This window comes from Oncorhynchus mykiss, chromosome 4, assembly GCF_057628025.1.
Source record: "Oncorhynchus mykiss isolate SJ-2025 chromosome 4, ASM5762802v1, whole genome shotgun sequence".
Lineage (NCBI taxonomy): Eukaryota > Metazoa > Chordata > Actinopteri > Salmoniformes > Salmonidae > Oncorhynchus > Oncorhynchus mykiss.
Window position 1 is genome coordinate 78,300,001 of NC_143025.1, and position 20,627 is coordinate 78,320,627.

General features: G+C 41.5%; 1 protein-coding gene across 3 annotated transcripts in view; it reads left to right on the forward strand.

Moving 5' to 3' along the window:
- LOC110522448 (1-phosphatidylinositol 4,5-bisphosphate phosphodiesterase beta-4) overlaps positions 1 to 20,627 on the forward strand; it is a 142,866-nt gene that overhangs the window by 71,107 nt on the left and 51,132 nt on the right. For 2 of the 3 annotated variants that reach the window (XM_036976061.2, XM_036976062.2), the window contains exons 6-17: positions 5,629 to 5,688; positions 8,691 to 8,834; positions 10,762 to 10,841; positions 11,176 to 11,229; positions 11,314 to 11,395; positions 11,989 to 12,089; positions 12,761 to 12,818; positions 15,225 to 15,333; positions 17,464 to 17,674; positions 17,799 to 17,892; positions 18,149 to 18,228; positions 20,480 to 20,564. In XM_036976061.2, the coding sequence (XP_036831956.2) occupies positions 5,629 to 5,688; positions 8,691 to 8,834; positions 10,762 to 10,841; positions 11,176 to 11,229; positions 11,314 to 11,395; positions 11,989 to 12,089; positions 12,761 to 12,818; positions 15,225 to 15,333; positions 17,464 to 17,674; positions 17,799 to 17,892; positions 18,149 to 18,228; positions 20,480 to 20,564 (1,158 nt within the window). The remainder of the gene's footprint in view (positions 1 to 5,628; positions 5,689 to 8,690; positions 8,835 to 10,761; positions 10,842 to 11,175; positions 11,230 to 11,313; positions 11,396 to 11,988; positions 12,090 to 12,760; positions 12,819 to 15,224; positions 15,334 to 17,463; positions 17,675 to 17,798; positions 17,893 to 18,148; positions 18,229 to 20,479; positions 20,565 to 20,627) is intronic. The other variant, XM_090233087.1, reaches the window with a different exon arrangement.

Consider the following 20,627-nt stretch of genomic DNA (forward strand, 5'->3'; position numbering starts at 1 on the left):
TTTATTCAGAGAGAGAAAGACAGTGGTATAGAATGGAGTTTATTCAGAGAGAAAGAAAGACAGTGGTATAGAATGGAGTTTATTCAGAGAAAGAAAGACTGGTATAGAATGGAGTTTATTCAGAGAAAGAAAGACAGTGGTATAGAATGGTGTTTATTCAGAGAAAGAAAGACAGTGGTATAGAATGGTGTTTATTCAGAGAGAGAAAGATAGTGGTATAGAATGGAGTTTATTCAGAGAGAGAAAGACAGTGGTATAGAATGGAGTTTATTCAGAGAAAGAAAGACAGTGGTATAGAATGGTGTTTATTCAGAGAGAGAAAGACAGTGGTATAGAATGGAGTTCATTCAGAGAAAGAAAGACAGTGGTATAGAATGGAGTTTATTCAGAGAGAGAAAGACAGTGGTATAGAATGGAGTTTATTCAGAGAGAAAGAAAGACAGTGGTATAGAATGGAGTTTATTCAGAGAAAGAAAGACAGTGGTATAGAATGGTGTTTATTCAGAGAGAGAAAGACAGTGGTATAGAATGGAGTTTATTCAGAGAAAGAAAGACAGTGGAATAGAATGGAGTTTATTCAGAGAAAGAAAGACAGTGGTATAGAATGGTGTTTATTCAGAGAGAGAAAGATAGTGGTATAGAATGGAGTTTATTCAGAGAGAGAAAGACAGTGGTATAGAATGGAGTTTATTCAGAGAAAGAAAGACAGTGGTATAGAATGGTGTTTATTCAGAGAGAGAAAGACAGTGGTATAGAATGGAGTTCATTCAGAGAAAGAAAGACAGTGGTATAGAATGGAGTTTATTCAGAGAGAGAAAGACAGTGGTATAGAATGGAGTTTATTCAGAGAGAAAGAAAGACAGTGGTATAGAATGGAGTTTATTCAGAGAAAGAAAGACAGTGGTATAGAATGGTGTTTATTCAGAGAGAGAAAGACAGTGGCATAGAATGGAGTTTATTCAGAGAAAGAAAGACAGTGGTATAGAATGGAGTTTATTCAGAGAGAAAGAAAGACAGTGGTATAGAATGGAGTTTATTCAGAGAAAGAAAGACAGTGGTATAGAATGGTGTTTATTCAGAGAGAGAAAGACAGTGGTATAGAATGGAGTTCATTCAGAGAAAGAAAGACAGTGGTATAGAATGGAGTTTATTCAGAGAGAGAAAGACAGTGGAATAGAATGGAGTTTATTCAGAGAGAAAGAAAGACAGTGGTATAGAATGGAGTTTATTCAGAGAAAGAAACAGTGGAATAGAATGGAGTTTATTCAGAGAGAGAAAGACAGTGGTATAGAATGGAGTTTATTCAGAGAGAGAAAGAAAGACAGTGGTATAGAATGGAGTTTATTCAGAGAGAGAGAAAGACAGTGGTATAGAATGGAGTTCATTCAGAGAAAGAAAGACAGTGGTATAGAATGGAGTTTATTCAGAGAGAGAAAGAAAGACAGTGGTATAGAATGGAGTTTATTCAGAGAGAGAAAGACAGTGGTATAGAATGGAGTTTATTCAGAGAGAGAAAGAAAGACAGTGGAATAGAATGGAGTTTATTCAGAGAGAGAGAAAGACAGTGGTATAGAATGGAGTTTATTCAGAGAGAGAAAAAGACAGTGGTATAGAATGGAGTTTATTCAGAGAGAAAGAAAGACAGTGGTATAGAATGGAGTTTATTCAGAGAAAGAAAGACAGTGGAATAGAATGGAGTTTATTCAGAGAGAGAAAGACAGTGGTATAGAATGGAGTTTATTCAGAGAGAGAAAGACAGTGGTATAGAATGGAGTTTATTCAGAGAGAGAAAGAAAGACAGTGGAATAGAATGGAGTTTATTCAGAGAGAGAGAAAGACAGTGGTATAGAATGGAGTTTATTCAGAGAGAGAAAAAGACAGTGGTATAGAATGGAGTTTATTCAGAGAGAGAAAGACAGTGGTATAGAATGGAGTTTATTCAGAGAAAGAAAGACAGTGGTATAGAATGGAGTTTATTCAGAGAGAGAAAGACAGTGGTATAGAATGGAGTTTATTCAGAGAGAAAGAAAGACAGTGGTATAGAATGGAGTTTATTCAGAGAGAGAAAGAAAGACAGTGGTATAGAATGGAGTTTATTCAGAGAGAGAAAGACAGTGGTATAGAATGGAGTTTATTCAGAGAGAGAAAGACAGTGGTATAGAATGGAGTTTATTCAGAGAGAGAAAGATAGTGGTATAGAATGGAGTTTATTCAGAGAGAGAAAGACAGTGGTATAGAATGGAGTTTATTCAGAGAGAGAAAGAAAGACAGTGGTATAGAATGGAGTTTATTCAGAGAGAAAGAAAGACAGTGGTATAGAATGGAGTTTATTCAGAGAGAGAAAGAAAGACAGTGGTATAGAATGGAGTTTATTAAGAGAAAGAAAGACAGTGGAATAGAATGGAGTTTATTCAGAGAGAAAGAAAGACAGTGGTATAGAATGGAGTTTATTCAGAGAGAGAAAGATAGTGGTATAGAATGGAGTTTATTCAGAGAGAGAAAGACAGTGGTATAGAATGGAGTTTATTCAGAGAGAGAAAGAAAGACAGTGGTATAGAATGGAGTTTATTCAGAGAGAGAAAGAAAGACAGTGGTATAGAATGGAGTTTATTCAGAGAGAGAAAGAAAGACAGTGGAATAGAATGGAGTTTATTCAGAGAGAGAAAGATAGTGGTATAGAATGGAGTTTATTCAGAGAAAGAAAGATAGTGGAATAGAATGGAGTTTATTCAGAGAGAGAAAGATAGTGGAATAGAATGGAGTTTATTCAGAGAGAGAGAAAGACAGTGGTATAGAATGGAGTTTATTCAGAGAGAGAAAGACAGTGGTATAGAATGGAGTTTATTCAGAGAGAGAAAGATAGTGGTATAGAATGGAGTTTATTCAGAGAAAGAAAGATAGTGGAATAGAATGGAGTTTATTCAGAGAAAGAAAGATAGTGGAATAGAATGGAGTTTATTCAGAGAAAGAAAGACAGTGGTATAGAATGGAGTTTATTCAGAGAGAGAAAGAAAGACAGTGGAATAGAATGGAGTTTATTCAGAGAGAGAGAAAGACAGTGGTATAGAATGGAGTTTATTCAGAGAGAGAAAAAGACAGTGGTATAGAATGGAGTTTATTCAGAGAGAAAGAAAGACAGTGGTATAGAATGGAGTTTATTCAGAGAAAGAAAGACAGTGGAATAGAATGGAGTTTATTCAGAGAGAGAAAGACAGTGGTATAGAATGGAGTTTATTCAGAGAGAGAAAGACAGTGGTATAGAATGGAGTTTATTCAGAGAGAGAAAGAAAGACAGTGGAATAGAATGGAGTTTATTCAGAGAGAGAGAAAGACAGTGGTATAGAATGGAGTTTATTCAGAGAGAGAAAAAGACAGTGGTATAGAATGGAGTTTATTCAGAGAGAGAAAGACAGTGGTATAGAATGGAGTTTATTCAGAGAAAGAAAGACAGTGGTATAGAATGGAGTTTATTCAGAGAGAGAAAGACAGTGGTATAGAATGGAGTTTATTCAGAGAGAAAGAAAGACAGTGGTATAGAATGGAGTTTATTCAGAGAGAGAAAGAAAGACAGTGGTATAGAATGGAGTTTATTCAGAGAGAGAAAGACAGTGGTATAGAATGGAGTTTATTCAGAGAGAGAAAGACAGTGGTATAGAATGGAGTTTATTCAGAGAGAGAAAGATAGTGGTATAGAATGGAGTTTATTCAGAGAGAGAAAGACAGTGGTATAGAATGGAGTTTATTCAGAGAGAGAAAGAAAGACAGTGGTATAGAATGGAGTTTATTCAGAGAGAAAGAAAGACAGTGGTATAGAATGGAGTTTATTCAGAGAGAGAAAGAAAGACAGTGGTATAGAATGGAGTTTATTCAGAGAAAGAAAGACAGTGGAATAGAATGGAGTTTATTCAGAGAGAAAGAAAGACAGTGGTATAGAATGGAGTTTATTCAGAGAGAGAAAGATAGTGGTATAGAATGGAGTTTATTCAGAGAGAGAAAGACAGTGGTATAGAATGGAGTTTATTCAGAGAGAGAAAGAAAGACAGTGGTATAGAATGGAGTTTATTCAGAGAGAGAAAGAAAGACAGTGGTATAGAATGGAGTTTATTCAGAGAGAGAAAGAAAGACAGTGGAATAGAATGGAGTTTATTCAGAGAGAGAAAGATAGTGGTATAGAATGGAGTTTATTCAGAGAAAGAAAGATAGTGGAATAGAATGGAGTTTATTCAGAGAGAGAAAGATAGTGGAATAGAATGGAGTTTATTCAGAGAGAGAGAAAGACAGTGGTATAGAATGGAGTTTATTCAGAGAGAGAAAGACAGTGGTATAGAATGGAGTTTATTCAGAGAGAGAAAGATAGTGGTATAGAATGGAGTTTATTCAGAGAAAGAAAGATAGTGGAATAGAATGGAGTTTATTCAGAGAAAGAAAGATAGTGGAATAGAATGGAGTTTATTCAGAGAAAGAAAGACAGTGGTATAGAATGGAGTTTATTCAGAGAGAGAAAGATAGTGGTATAGAATGGAGTTTATTCAGAGAGAGAAAGACAGTGGTATAGCATGGAGTTTATTCAGAGAGAGAAAGATAGTGGTATAGAATGGAGTTTATTCAGAGAAAGAAAGAAAGACAGTGGTATAGAATGGAGTTTATTCAGAGAAAGAAAGAAAGATAGTGGTATAGAATGGAGTTTATTCAGAGAAAGAAAGATAGTGGAATAGAATGGAGTTTATTCAGAGAGAGAAAGATAGTGGTATAGAATGGAGTTTATTCAGAGAAAGAAAGAAAGATAGTGGTATAGAATGGAGTTTATTCAGAGAAAGAAAGATAGTGGAATAGAATGGAGTTTATTCAGAGAGAGAAAGATAGTGGAATAGAATGGAGTTTATTCAGAGTGAGAGAAAGACAGTGGTATAGAATGGAGTTTATTCAGAGAGAGAGAAAGACAGTGGTATAGAATGGAGTTTATTCAGAGAGATAAAGAAAGACAGTGGTATAGAATGGAGCCATTGAGAGAGCTGTGTGAAATGAACCCTCCCTATAGAGGAGATATAGGCCCATATCCTCACTAACAGTTATTCTCGCTAACTACAGCATTTATCACCACTTATAAGGCAATGGTAGCCTATACCCTACTCCTGGCGAGTTAGATACTGGGTCTGCAGGCTTTTGTTCCAGCCCTGCTCTAGCACACCTGAGTCTTCCAATTAGGAGGGTTGGCTACTGATGGTTTAGGGTAATGCTGGTTGGAGAGGAAGCCCATTGTTATTAACCGTCACACCATTGTGATTTAGCCGTTGTGTAAGAGGATAGCAATGTATAATATTACTGTATCTCTCTAAGGTACTGTATTTATCCATGCTACTTGGGGTGTGTCCTTGAGAACAGACATGTCTTGTCACTAGCTGTAGACAAAATGTCTATGGGACTTCTGGAAGTGACAGTCAGGTTGCTACAGTAATCAGACAAAGCTAGGGGAGGTGGGGTCGGAGTATGTCTGTTTTATTTGGCATTGACGAGATCTCTATTTTCTCTCTCTCTCTCTCTCTCTCTCTCTCTCTCTCTCTCTCTCTCTCTCACTCTCTCTCTTTCTCTCGCTCTCCTATATCCCTCCACCTGTTTCTCTCTCTACAGGAGGGCCAGGTTCTAGAATGTTCTCTGATCAACAGTATTCGAGTCGGAGCCGTTCCAAGGGTGAGATTATGGAAACACAATTTCACCCCTTTCTATCCCTCCCTCTATCCCATCCTCCCTCCCTCTATCCCAACCTCCCTCCCTCTATCCCACCCCCCCTCCCTCTATCCCACCCCCCTCCCTCTATCCCACCCTCCCTCCCTCTATCCCATCCTCCCTCCTTCTATCCCATCCTCCCTCCCTCTATCCCATCCTCCCTCCCTCTATGCCATCCTCCCTCCCTCTATCCCATCCATCCTCCCTCCCTCTATCCCATCCACCCTCCCTCCCTCTATTCCATCCACCCTCCCTCCCTCTATCCCATCCTCCCTCTATCCCACCCTCCCTCCCTCTATCCCACCCTCCCTCCCTCTATCCCATCCTCCTTCCCCCCCTCTATTCCATCCACCCTCCCTCCCTCTATCGCATCCACCCTCCCTCCCTCTATCCCATCCACCCTCCCTCCCTCTATCCCATCCACCCTTCCTCCCTCTATCCCACCCTCCCTCCCTCTATCCCATCCTCCCTCCCTCTATCTCATCCACCCTCTCTCCCTCTATCCCATCCTCCCTCTATCCCATCCACCCTCCCTCCCTCTATCCCATCCTCCCTCCCTCTATCCCACCCCACCTCCCTCTGTCCCATCCTCCCTCCCTCTATCCCACCCTCCCTCCCTCTATCCCATCCTCCCTCCCTCTATCCCACCCTCCCTCCCTCTATCCCATCCTCCCTCCCTCTATGCCATCCTCCCTCCCTCTATCCCATCCTCCCTCCCTCTATCCCACCCTCCCTCCCTCTATCCCATCCTCCCTCCCTCTATCCCATCCTCCCTCCCTCCCTCTATCCCATCCTCCCTCCCTCCCTCTATCCCACCCTCCCTCCCTCTATCCCACCCCCCCTCCCTCTATCCCACCCACCCTCTCTCCCTCTATCCCACCCTCCCTCTATCCCACCCTCTCTCCCTCTATCCCACCCTCTCTCCCTCTATCCCACCCTCCCTCCCTCTATCCCATCCTCCTTCCCCCCCTCTATTCCATCCACCCTCCCTCCCTCTATCCCATCCTCCCTCTATCCCACCCTCCCTCCCTCTATCCCTCCCTCCCTCTATCCCATCCTCCTTCCCTCTCTCTATTCCATCCACCCTCCCTCCCTCTATCCCACCCTCCGTCCATCCCTCTTTCAAACAACCTTCATGCCCTCCCACCCGCTCTTTTTTTACTCTCTACCTCTCCGTCTTTCTCTCCATCTCCTCGACCTTACGACCCTACCATTCCAGCCTGAGGGCCAAGTCATAATTGGGGTGACGGTGACGTCACTAAGGGCAGCGGTACTTGAAGTGTCCAAGGCAACAGAACAGAGCGAACAGGACAGAGTTAGTCTGTTGAACCACTGTTCCCTCCACCGTTAATACACTATTGATCAGTAGTAGTAGTGAATGCTAAAGGAAATGTTGGTGAAATATAGCTTACTGCTGCTCGTTGCCCTTCAGATCCTAGACCAAGTACATCTACATTCAGCAACATTAAATATTGAATACTTTAATGTTTATAACCCTCCAGGTTTCTAGCTGTATCTAAAGCCTGTTATTTGACCTTGGATGATGTTTCTTACCTGGGAGGGATACTGTAACAATTCCTCTAGAATATAGTTAGTTGACTCGATAGAAAAATGATTTCCAACAGACAAAACGCTATTCAGTACTCTTGGATTGAAAGCTGTGTATGTCAATGTCTAGGCTGTTATGTTTTGCTGAAATACCTTTCTGCTTTCTTTAAACAGAAAGGATTTGTTGAAGATAGAGCCAACATTAACCACAGAGTATTCTTTTCATGAACATCATGGCTGAACACAGGCACACGCACACACACACACACACACACACACACACACACACACACACACACACACAGCTTTTCCCTCCATTAAATATTGACTGCCTCAGTAATTCCGTGGTCGTATCCTGCTGTAGTGTAATATTTGGCATCAAGTGGGCAACATGAATTATGGAAGGACCCAGGGTCCTGAGGGAGTTCTTATACAGATGCCTGACTATAATTAAGGTGTCTTTCTCTGAAACGTCTGAGAATAAACCCATTGCACCGCTCCGAACAAATACTCAAACATCTTTAAGAAATCACATCGGTGTGTATTGTTGACAGAACGGAAGGTGCTCTAGGTGTGAGACAGTGTGTGTGTGCATGCGTCTGTTCATGGAGTACATGTGTGTGTGGTGTGTGTAAGGCTGTGTCCCTCCCTGTGTGTATGGTAAGGGGACGTGTTCTTCTTGGTAAACAACAGACAAAGAGCCACTTATCTCATGGCTGATCTCTGTTGGACTCCTAACTGAATTACACCATCACACTGAACTATTGGTGCTAAATCAATGAACCCAGAAAAAAGAATCACATTGATGATAATTGTCTGTATTAGCATTAATAAACAGAAGCTGGCCTTGCAGAATTAATCGTCTGTTGTTATCCAGTTGATTCAGTCACACGACAGATATTCTGCTTGTACTAGATAGTTCAAAAGGGGGAATGAATCGTCTGTTGTTATCCAGTTGATTCAGTCACACGACAGATATTCTGCTTGTACTAGATAGTTCAAAAAGGGGAATGAATCGTCTGTTGTTATCCAGTTGATTCAGTCACACGACAGATATTCTGCTTGTACTAGATAGTTCAAAAAGGGGAATGAATCGTCTGTTGTTATCCAGTTGATTCAGTCACACGACAGATATTCTGCTTGTACTAGATAGTTCAAAAAGGGGAATGAATCGTCTGTTGTTATCCAGTTGATTCAGTCACACGACAGATATTCTGCTTGTACTAGATAGTTCAAAAAGGGGAATGAATCGTCTGTTGTTATCCAGTTGATTCAGTCACACGACAGATGTTCTGCTTGTACTAGATTGTTCAAAAGGAGGGATCCTCAATTACTCCCTATTACGTTGAAAAATGGATTTTCCAGATAAAGTGGTTAATCAATGGAATGATAATGACTCTTCCTCTCTCTCTCTGTAGGACCCTAAGATCCTGTCTTTGTTTGAGGCAGCGGGGAAGAAGGAGGAGGAGCTGGAAGGATGTGTCATCTGCGTTTGCAGCGGCACCGACCTCGTCAACCTGTCCTTCATGTACATGGTGGCTGACAGCCCAGACACTGCTAGGGTATACACAATGCTAATACAACATTCATACAACATTAATATAACATTACACATATTACTGATCTGGTCAACCTGGTCTTCATGTACATGGTGGCTGACAACCCAGACACTGCTAGGGTATACACAATGCTAATACAACATTCATACAACATTAATATAACATTACACATATTACTGATCTGGTCAACCTGGTCTTCATGTACATGGTGGCTGACAACCCAGACACTGCTAGGGTATACACAATGCTAATACAACATTCATACAACATTAATATAACATTACACATATTACTGATCTGGTCAACCTGGTCTTCATGTACATGGTGGCTGACAACCCAGACACTGCTAGGGTATACACAATGCTAATACAACATTCATACAACATTAATATAACATTACACATATTACTGATCTGGTCAACCTGGTCTTCATGTACATGGTGGCTGACAACCCAGACACTGCTAGGGTATACACAATGCTAACACAACATTCATACAACATTAAAATAACATTACACATATTACTGATCTGGTTAACCAGGCCTGACACAGCTATGGTAAATACACATTACCAGATACGGCTAGGGTATACACTCAATGCTAATACAACATTCATACAACATTAATATAACATTACACATATTACTGATCTGGTCAACCAGGCCTGACACAGCTATGGTAAATACACATTACCAGACAATGCTAGGGTAAGGCAAACACACAGGCTTGTGTCATGAACAGTGCTTTTGCCCATAGAAATAGGGATTTTCTCCAATGCTGGAAGGGTGGCCCTGAGTGAAAAGGTTTGGGAACACCTGTGTTCCATCTCATCTGGCCCCAGGGGTGGAGTGGCTGAGGAGAAATACCTCTCTACCTCTCTCTCATCCCTCTCTCTCTCTCTCTCTCTCTCTCTCTCTCTCTCTCTCTCACACTCTGAGCCATCTTAGAACACATCTCTCTCTCTCTCTCTCTCACACTCTGAGCCATCTTAGAACACATCTCTCTCTCTCTCTCTCTCACACTCTGAGCCATCTTAGAACACATCTCTCTCTCCCCCCCCTCTCTCTCTCTCTCTCTTTCTCTCATCAAGCCCTGGTTAAACATTGCCCTCTAGTGGTGACAGGGAAAACAGTTGCTAGCCAGCCAGAAGACACATTTATTTTGTGATTACTGAAGAAGCCAACAGATGATATATCAGTGAACTGATGATGACTTGTTTGATGTAGTTGTTTTAGTTTGATTCATCATAAGACATGTTGATAGCGAAAACATGAAAGAAAGAGAGATGAAGACAGAGAGATGGAGAGAGCGAGTGAGTGGAAATGGTTAACAGGGTGTCAACACTGTAGAAGGCGGAATGCCAAATCATTAATAATAAACTACCTAGAGTGGCCTTCATCAGCCGAGCTTGAAGGTCACACAGAGATACACACACACATGTTCATTCATGCTACCTCATTCTCTTGCTATCTCATATACAGACACACATGTACACACACACCATCTCACACTCTCAGCGGGCTAGTTGCCTTAAGCAGTAGACCTGGAAAGCTGACACAGTTATTCTCATCAACATACCCTGGGAACAATACACATACACACGTATCCAACCTCTCCACAACACACTCCCGCCCTTAGACATACACAATCAAACATGCGCGCGCATGCACGTACACACACACACCTTGGATGGAGTGGGGTAGAGAGTGCAGGTGGGAGTCATATATTTGTCTGGAGAAAGAAGAGAAGGAGACCCCTGGTCACAGACAGGGTGGCTGTGTGCCTGCATCAGGCTGTTTAGCTGTGGCTGCTCAGAGATGTAAACAGATACACTGTGAGAGAGGAGAGAACACACATAAACACAGAGAAAAAGATACGCTGTGAGTAAACAAACAGCCAGAGAAGTGTGTGTGTGTTTGTTTGTTTTCAGAAGTGGACAGAGGGTTTGAGGTCAGTGATCCACAACTTCAGAGCCAATAACGTCTGTCCTATGACCTGCCTCAAGAAACAGTGAGTATACACACACAAACACACACACACACATAGTAAGTAGTAAACACACACACACACACAGTAGTGAACACACACATTAGTAAACACACACACACAGTAGTGAACACACACACATTAGTAAACACACACACATTAGTAAACACACAAACAGTTGTGAACACACACACACATTAGTAAACACACACAGACAAACACACACACAAATTCATACAACATTACACACACAGACACAGATACACACACACACACACACCTCAACCACGTCCGTCCTATGTTCTGCTTCAAGAAACACGCACACCTCAACATGTGTTGTATCTTTCCTATTTTTCAGTTGGATGAGGATGTGCTTTCTGACCAATGTGAACGGCAAGATCCCAGTGAGAACGTGAGACACAGTAACAACATTTATCAGCAGTCATTTGATTGGTGAACTTTGTGATGACAGCTGACTCTCTCCTCTCTGGTTCAGCATCACACGGACATTTGCATCTGGGAAAACAGAGAAAGGAATCTTTCAGGCTCTGAAGGAACTGGGTCTGCCTAGTGGAAAGGTAACGTGGACGTGTGTGTGTGTGCTTGTGTGTGTTCATGGCGTGTTTGTCTGATGTTGTTTATGGTAACTTGCTATCGTCGGATCAACATTAGGAACACCTTCCTAATATTGATTTACACCCACCCTTCTCAATTCGTCAGGGCAGGGACTCTACAAGGTGTCGAAAGCCTTCCACAGGGATGCTGGCCCATGTTGACTCCAATGCTTCCCAATGCTTTTTTAGTTGTGTCAAGTTGGCTGGACGTCCTTTGGGTGGTGGACCATTCTTGATACACACAGGAAACTGTTGAGCGTAAACAATTCTGGCACCTACTACCATACCCCGTTCAAAGTCACTTAAATCTTTTGTCTTGCCCATTCACCTTCTGAATGGTACACATACACAATCCATGTCTCCATTGTCTCAAGGCTTAAAACTCCTTCTTTAACCTGTCTCCTCCCCTTAATCTACACTGATTGAAGTGGATTTAACAAGTAACATCAATAAGGGATCACAGCTTTCACCTGGATTCACCTGGCCAGTCTACGTCATGGAAAGAGCAGGTGTTCTTAATGTTTTGTACAATCAGTGTATAACGTTATCTCCCTCAGAGTGAGGAGATAGAAGACTCAGCCTTCCCCTTTGACATCTTCTACGCCCTGACTCAGAAGATCTGCCCTCGTACTGACATCCAGGAACTCTTCAACAGAATGTGAGTTGTCACTAGCTCTACTCCCCAGACCTCTTTTACTGTACTCTCTACCCTCAATAGCTACTCTGTTCTCCTTCAGCCTACTGTAGAAAGCTAACTGCACCCTCAATGCTAGTCACATCTAAGTGTGCAGTCAGTGTAGGAGTAACAAGGTCTGAAATCACACAATCCAGTTAAGGATGTCTTTTCATCCAGTTTTGCTCACTGGGAAGACATTTACAGTACAATATCTACAACATTGTATTGCTATATATTTTCCCAGCTGTGGTTCTGATAGTAATGAGATATTTAGTAATGACCGTTTGTTCAACTGTTGTGTTGATGGCTGTAGTGTAGACACTGTATGTGCATGACGGAGTAGAAGAGTGAGAGAGAACGTGTTGTAAGTATGTTGGTGTTTGGTTGAGAGATCTACTAATAAACCCTGGGAAACGTAACCTGCTTAAACAGTGACACATTAACTTGTTTGTTTTAAACTAACTCAACAGTATTTAAATGTTCGACCTGTGGTGATTTTAACATGTTACAGAAATGTTGATAATAAAATGTAACACGCCATTGTTCTATTTTGACCCTTTAGAAAAACCCTCTGCTTTCTAGTCACTGGCTGACTGGCTGAGAGGGTTTTTAAGAAACATAACATTTTGTTTTTCTAATTAATTCCTTTGCAGCAATGGGGACAAAAGTGATTTTTTAAACGTAGACCAGTTAGTCAGCTTTCTGAATGAAGTAAGCTCTTTATCATTCATTAACTTCTCTGTTTGACTGCTTGACCCCTACCCTCTCACCTGACACGGGGTAGAAGTTGCTCTTCGGCAATGATATAGGATCCGTTTCAGATGACCCTCCTCAAATCCTTAAAGGAACATTTCACCATCATATTCATCATCTCCAGCACCTCCCCATCATCAACATGTGTGAAAATGGCGTGTTTCTATGTTCTGTGTAAAAAATATTACGAAGGCAATTCGTAGGCAATGCCTACTTACAATTGGTGAAAATCACACGAATAAGACAGATGTCATTGGAAACACATCTTCCTATATATTTGTTACTGTAAACATAGAAACACACCATTTTCACATATGTTGTGGTGGTGCTGGAGATGATGAATATGAAGTTGAAAAATGGGGAACAATTGGGAGATACAATGCAAAACTGATCTTAGATCAGTGTCTGTAGGGGTAACTTCATCCTGCCCCTCTCAGCTGCTTTCCACCATCCCCGACCTATACTGAACAAAAATATAAACGCAACATGTAAAGTGTTGGTCCCATGTTTCATGAGCTAAAATATTAAGCACAAAAAGCTTACTTCGGCTCAAATGTTGAGCACAAATTTGTTAACATCCCTGTTAGGGAGCATTTCTCCTTTGCCAAGAAATTCCATCCACCTGACAGGTGTGGCATATCAAGAAGTCGATTAAACAGTATGATCATTACACAGGTGCACCTCGTGCTGGGGACAAAATGTGCCACTCTAAAATGTGCAGTTTTGTCACACAACACAATGTCGCAGATTTATCAAGTTTTGAGGGAGCATACAAATGGCGTGCTGACTGCAGGAATGTCCAACAGAGCTGTTTCCGGAGAATTTAATGTTAATTTCTCTACCATAAGCTGCCTCCAACGTCATTTTAGAGAATTTGTCAGTACACCCCACTAGCCTCACCACAGACCACGTGTAACCACGCCAGCCCAGGACCTCCACATCCGGTTTCTTCACCTGCGGGATGGTCAGAGACCAGCCACCCAGACAGCTGATGAAACTGAGGAGTATTTCTGTCTGTAATAAAGCCCTTCTGATTGGCTGGGCCTGGCTCCCCAATTTCAGCCAAATTAAATAAATTCATTAGGCCCTAATCTATTTCACATGACTGGGCAGGGCCACAGCCATACTGTAGGCCCTCCCACTTGGGAGCCAGGCCCACCCATGGCTGTGGCTTGCCCAGTCATGTGAAATAGATTAGGGCCTTATGAATGTATATCAATTGACTGATTTCTTTATAGAAACTCAGTAAAATTGTTGAAATTGTTGCATGTTTGCATTTATATTTTTGTTCAGTATATTTCTCCCCAGCCCCGCCTACTTGTGACTGATTGTGTAACCATGGCAACCCGGGGAGGGAGGAGCTTTCTGTTTGGCCATTTTGTCTGATTTCTGTCTACTTGCTACCTGCCTGCCTTCAAGTTTCACATTTTATTGTCACGTGCACTAGCACAGTGAAATGCTTTTCTTGCTTTCTCTTTCCCAACAATACAGTGATCAATATTGGTTCCTATTCACTTTCTTTTGTGCTAGTGGTCTCTGCTTTGGCTGAAAACGTACCTGCTTCTACTTCTATCTACTGTGTGTGAGGCCTTTTCTCTGTGTGCAATGCTGAAGTGAATCCCCATTAGTACAAAGGCTGTGAATGTTACCTGCTATAGTGGCAAGTGGTGTTGTTATGATCCCTGCGGATGTGTGAATCTCTACCCTCTCTGCTTGTGAGACCACACGCATTCCCTACCTTTGGCTAACACACACCTCCAATACCCACCCCATTGCAGTAGCTCTGTATCAGTAATTGTAGCATTTTGGTTTTCATTTGAACACCCACAAATGAAAGATGTGTTTGTACCGGAGTTAGTACTATATACATTGTCACTGTATCAGTCTAAACTGTTACTCTCTGTTGTTTGTCAGCTGTGTGTGTGTTTAGTCTCTTGTTATAATGGTCCCAATCCTAACCTGACTGATGTGTGTAGCAGAGGTGGTGCAGTGAGCAACGCTTGCATGATGAGTAGCCTAACGCTAGCTTGAGACATGAAAGCTGCCGTTAGCTCCAGGAGTTCATTCCTAGGCATTGGCTCAGCAGGCTAAAATAGTCTGGTGCTACTTAGACAAAAACCGGGTTCAAACCTAGTTGGTCACATGACTTGTGCACGTAAAGTTTCTTGAAAGTAAAATAAATAAATAAACAGTTTCTTGAAAGTTTTGCCAAAAGCATACATTATTGTCCATGGCGGGATTTACACAAAGGTTTAAGTTACATTCACAATTCTCAAGTTAGGAATGGGACATATTTCCTTAGTGTGCATGTGTACAGTATATGCTTGTGAGTGAGACGGTGTTGTGTATCATTGCTTTATCCAGAATCAGCGCGACCCGCGGCTAAACGAGATCCTGTTCCCCTTCTACGACCCAAAACGAGCCATGCAGATCATCGAGAAGTACGAGAGAGACCCAGACCTCAAGAAGAAAGGTGAGAGGGATGGATGTAGAGAGAGACCCAGACCTCAAGAAGAAAGGTGAGAGGGATGGATGTAGAGAGAGACCCAGACCTCAAGAAGAAAGGTGAGAGGGATGGATGTAGAGAGAGACCCAGACCTCAAGAAGAAAGGTGAGAGGGATGGATGTAGAGAGAGATGCAGATGTGAAGAAGAAAGGTGAGAGTGGAGTGGATGGAGAGTAGGAGAAAAAGTGAGGATTCTCCAAAGCAAAATGGAATAACTAATCTATGCCTGTTCTGATAAAACCTTTTAGGCATTTAGACTCGGGGGGATGCCTTGCTTGACCACACCCTCCTTCCTTGCTCCTGCCCTGCCTCTTCCACCAATGCATTTGTTTTTATGGACAGAAAAGAGCAGAAGCTCTGAGCTGTCTGATCAGGCCCATTGTCTATTGTCGTCAACCACAAACACTTGTCCTGTCTACCCTACCTGCACTCACCTGTTCTGTCTAGTCTGCCTCATTAATTACTGTTGTCATGTTCTCTTGCATAATTTAACAAGAGTGGCAACAGCAGGATACCTTTGGATTAACAATCAACATGTTTGGCACTAGATTACACCTATCTAAACATACTTTACATTGTTTGCGAAATCAGACATAATATCACTATAATCCGAGTGTTCATTTTCAAAAGTTGCTTTCATTTCAGCGCATCTAATTTGTAAACATTTCAACTGTATTAAATTATAACTTGTTTTAATTGCATAAAAAATGAACACCCATCTTTCTTCTCTTTCTGGTGATCTAAGTGTCTAGACGGTGCGATAAATCCCAGACGAAGATATAATGGAAAAACAATAAATGTGTTTGAATACCCATACTAACATACAGCGTCGCCTGTCTACCGGAAGTTGATGCTGTTGCTATGCAACAACAAAAGACTAAACATTTTACGATTTCAGATGTGTTCGTAAATTCAATCTGGAGTACCAGAGCATTGTCAGATTGTCCATTCGTAAATTCAATCTGGAGTACCAGAGCATTGTCAGATTGTCCATTCGTAAATTCAATCTGGAGTACCAGAGCATTGTCAGATTGTCCATTCGTAAATTCAATCTGGAGTACCAGAGCATTGTCAGATTGTCCATTCGTATATTCAATCTGGAGTACCAGAGCATTGTCAGATTGTCCATTCGTAAATTCAATCTGGAGTACCAGAGCATTGTCAGATTGTCCATTCGTAAATTCAATCTGGAGTACCAGAGCATTGTCAGATTGTCCATTCGTAAATTCAATCTGGAGTACCAGAGCATTGTCAGATTGTCCATTCGTAAATTCAATCTGGAGTACCAGAGCATTGTCAGATTGTCCATTCGTAAATTCAATCTGGAGTACCAGAGCATTGTCAGATTGTTCATTCGTAAATTCAGAGTGTTTCGCTCTAGGACACTCTGGCCGAGGAGGAGGGTTGATCCGAGCGTTCTGGCCTCAACGGCAGTCAAGCACCCAGGCTAACTGGCTAACTATTTCCAGACACAAATGAGAGAATAACTCACTAACGCCATTTATTCTCCCAATCAGAGCTGGTTAGGCAGTTTTCATGTTATCCAGAGCGCTGGTGACTGTAACTGTGCTGCTGGCAACAATTTAATTACTATTTTTTTGCCAATGTTTAGTAACCCCGGCCATATATTCAACGGGTGTTGTGCCTTCGTAAATCCATCAGTTATTCTGCGCTCTGGTACTCAGACGAGAGGGCTCTGAAATCGGATTAGATGGGCAGAATTAACCATGTCTATTGAGAACTCACAACCACTACACCACTTAGCTAAGAATGACGTGAATAATCAAATCAATTAACATTGGGTAGTTAGTTAGATAGCATATAGTTAATATACTGCCTGGCAAGTTCCATGTATTAGTAGCCAACTAATGTTAGGATGGTAACTAGCTAACATACCGGTACATACTGTAATGCATTACAGTAAAATGAAAGCAATTAATCTATCGAGATTTAAGTGACAAGGGGATTTTTTTCACCCCTCAAACACAGGAAATAGATGGCTGAAAAAGACAGATCTTCAGCTGATTCAGGTCATTTATGTTACATTTAGCAAACCCCCTTACACACTCTCCATCTCCCCCTCCTCCACTCCCCCAGGCCGTATGTCCAGCGATGGCTTCTGCAGGTACCTGATGTCAGATGAGAATGCCCCGGTGTTCCTGGACTGTCTGGAGCTGTACCAGGACATGGAACAGCCGCTGGCTCACTACTTCATCGCCTCCTCCCACAACACCTACCTGACCGGGAGGCAGTTTGGAGGAAAGTCCTCTGTGGAGATGTACAGACAGGTTCTGCTCTCCGGCTGCAGGTAGGTGTGGGAGGGTCAGTGTAGGGGGGGGGGAGGGGTGAAATGGTGGCGGGGAGGGTATGGGGGGTTGTGTGTGTGTGTTTATATACAGTATGTCAACTGTTTTGTATGTGTATGATGTCAGGTGTGTAGAACTAGACTGCTGGGATGGAAAAGGAGAAGACCAGGAGCCTATCATCACTCATGGCAAGGCCATGTGTACTGACATCCTCTTTAAGGTACACACACACTCTCACACACACAAAACACTATTTTACTCATTCAGATTTGTCTGATCATTCACACAACTTTTGTATAAATTACATATGGTAAGTCTACCCTCTTGTGTTCATAAATGGATACGGCATCTAATTGAGACCTGCAGATCCATTTGAATTTACTGTTATTGATCAGACACAGATCAGAGACTTATAGCAAGTGATATATAATGGTTCTAACATCAATCCCCATGTTGTTGTTTACCCCCTCAAACAGGATGTGATCTCAGCCATCAGAGAAACAGCCTTTGTGACATCTGAGTATCCTGTGATCCTGTCATTTGAAAACCACTGCAGGTAGAATTTCTAGTGCTGAGCGATTAGTGCTTTTTGAGGTTGGCTTGGTTTGGGTTCGAATATTAAAAAATAGTAACGGTTATTTGGGTTGAAGGCTGTAACAACACAGGATAAAACAAGTAATACATGTCCCATGATGGTAGACAAGCCCATTACTGCTTATCACCTATCAACCATCATTTATTCACATGACCTTGCTTTAATAAAACATGTTAGTTGTGCATATTATATTTGTTTAATTTGATGACTTTATTATTTCATTCCATATCATCTCATCTCTATAGAGCCTCATGCTTAGGCTCTCTGACACAATCACTATGTTGTAGTTCAAAGTAAATAAGGCATACTTCTATGACTGTATATTCAGGTAGAGATACCTCATGAAGCGACAGCTTCTCTGTATATCCCGTGACCATTGTGCGTTCTTCAGTCTCTTCTAGATAAACATTGCGCATTGACTTCACAGAAAAAACGTAATGGAATGGGATTCAAATCATTGAACCGACATCAGCCAATTAGTTGTTTAAAAATGATGAACTGAAATGTCAGCTAATCACAGCACTAAGGATTTCACTATGATCCAGAATGTAAAAAAAAATATTATACATGACAATATTATTTATTCCATTGTGTCCGATTGAATTACATGTAACAGTGTAACTATTATGAATTTGTAATTTAATGACAACATTTTTTGGGGGGGGAAATGGAACTAACACTCACACTTTTCTTTCAAGCACTGACTTTGCTGATAACTATAGTACCAGTCAAATGTTTGGACACGCCGACTCATTCCAGTGGTTTTCTTTATTTTTACTATTTTCTACATTGTAGAATAAGAGTGAAGACATCAAAACTATGGAATACATGGAATCATGTCGTAACCAAAAAGTGTTAAACAAATCAAAATAGATGTTATATTTGAGATTCTTCAAAGTAGCCACCCTTTGCCTTGATGACTGCTTTGCACACTCTTGGCATTCTCTCAACCAGCTTCATGACGTAGTCACCTGGAATGCATTTCAATTAACAGGTGTGCCTTCTTAAAAGTTCATTTGTGGAATTTCTTTCCTTCTTAATGCGTTTGAGACAATCAGTTGTGTTGTGACAAGGTAGGGTGGTATAGAAAAGATAGCCCTATTTGGTAAAAGACCAAGTCCATATTATGGCAAGAACAGCTCAAATAAGCAGAGAGAAACAACAGTCCATCATTACTTTAAGACATGAAGGTCAGTCAATACGGAAAATGTCAAGAACTTTGAACGTTTCTTCAAGTGCAATCGCAAAAACCATCAAGTGCTATGATGAAACCGCCACAGGAAAAGAATACCCAGAGTTACCTCTGCCGCAGAGGATAAGTTCATTAGAGTTACAAGCCTCAGAAATCGGCAATTAACTGCACCTCAGATTGCACCTCAGAGTTCAAATAACAGACACATCTCAACATCAACTGTTCAGAGGAGACTATGTGAAATCAGGCCTTCATTGTCAAATTGCTGCAAAGAAACCACTACTAAAGGACACCAATAAGAAGAAGAGACTTGCTTGTGCCAACACCAGAAATGGACATGAGACCGGTGGAAATGTGTCCTTTGGTCTGGAGTCCATATTGGAGATTTTTGGTTCCAACCGCCGTTTCTTTGTGATACGCGGTGTGGTGGAACGAATGATCTCCTCGTGTGTATTTCCCACCATAAAGCATGGAGGAGGAGGTGTTATGGTGTGTGGGGGTGCTTTGCTGGTGACATTGTCTGTGATTTATTTAGAATTCAAGGCACACTTAACCAGCTTGTCTACCAAAGCATTCTGCAGTGATACACCATCCCTTCTGGTTTTCGCTTGGTGGAATAATCATTTATTTTTAAATAGAAAAATGACCCAAAACAAACCTCCAGGCTGTGTAAGGGCTATTTGACAAATTGAGATGGTTTGGGATGAGTTGGACCACAGAGTGAAGGAAAAGCAGCCAACAAATGCTCAGCATATGTGGGAACTCCTTCAAGACCGTTGGAAAAGTATTCCAGGTGAAGCTGGTTGAGAGAATGCCAAGAGTGTGGAACGCTGTCATCAAGGCAATATATTTTTATTTGTTTAACACTTTTTAGTCACTACATGATTCCATATCTGTTATTTTGTAGTTTTGATGTCTTCACTATTATTCTACAATGTAGAAAATAGTAAAAATAAAGAAAAACCCTTGAATGAGTAGGTGTGTCCAAACTTTTGACTGGTTTGATCCTGTGTGTTTTAGTAAACCCCAGCAGTACAAGATGGCTCGGTACTGTGAGGAGATCTTTGGAGACTACCTACTGAGGCATCCTCTCGAGGGATACACTGTGAGCCATCTACCTGCTACCACACTATACCTGTCTTTCTCCTTTCTACGGTGTCTATCTGTA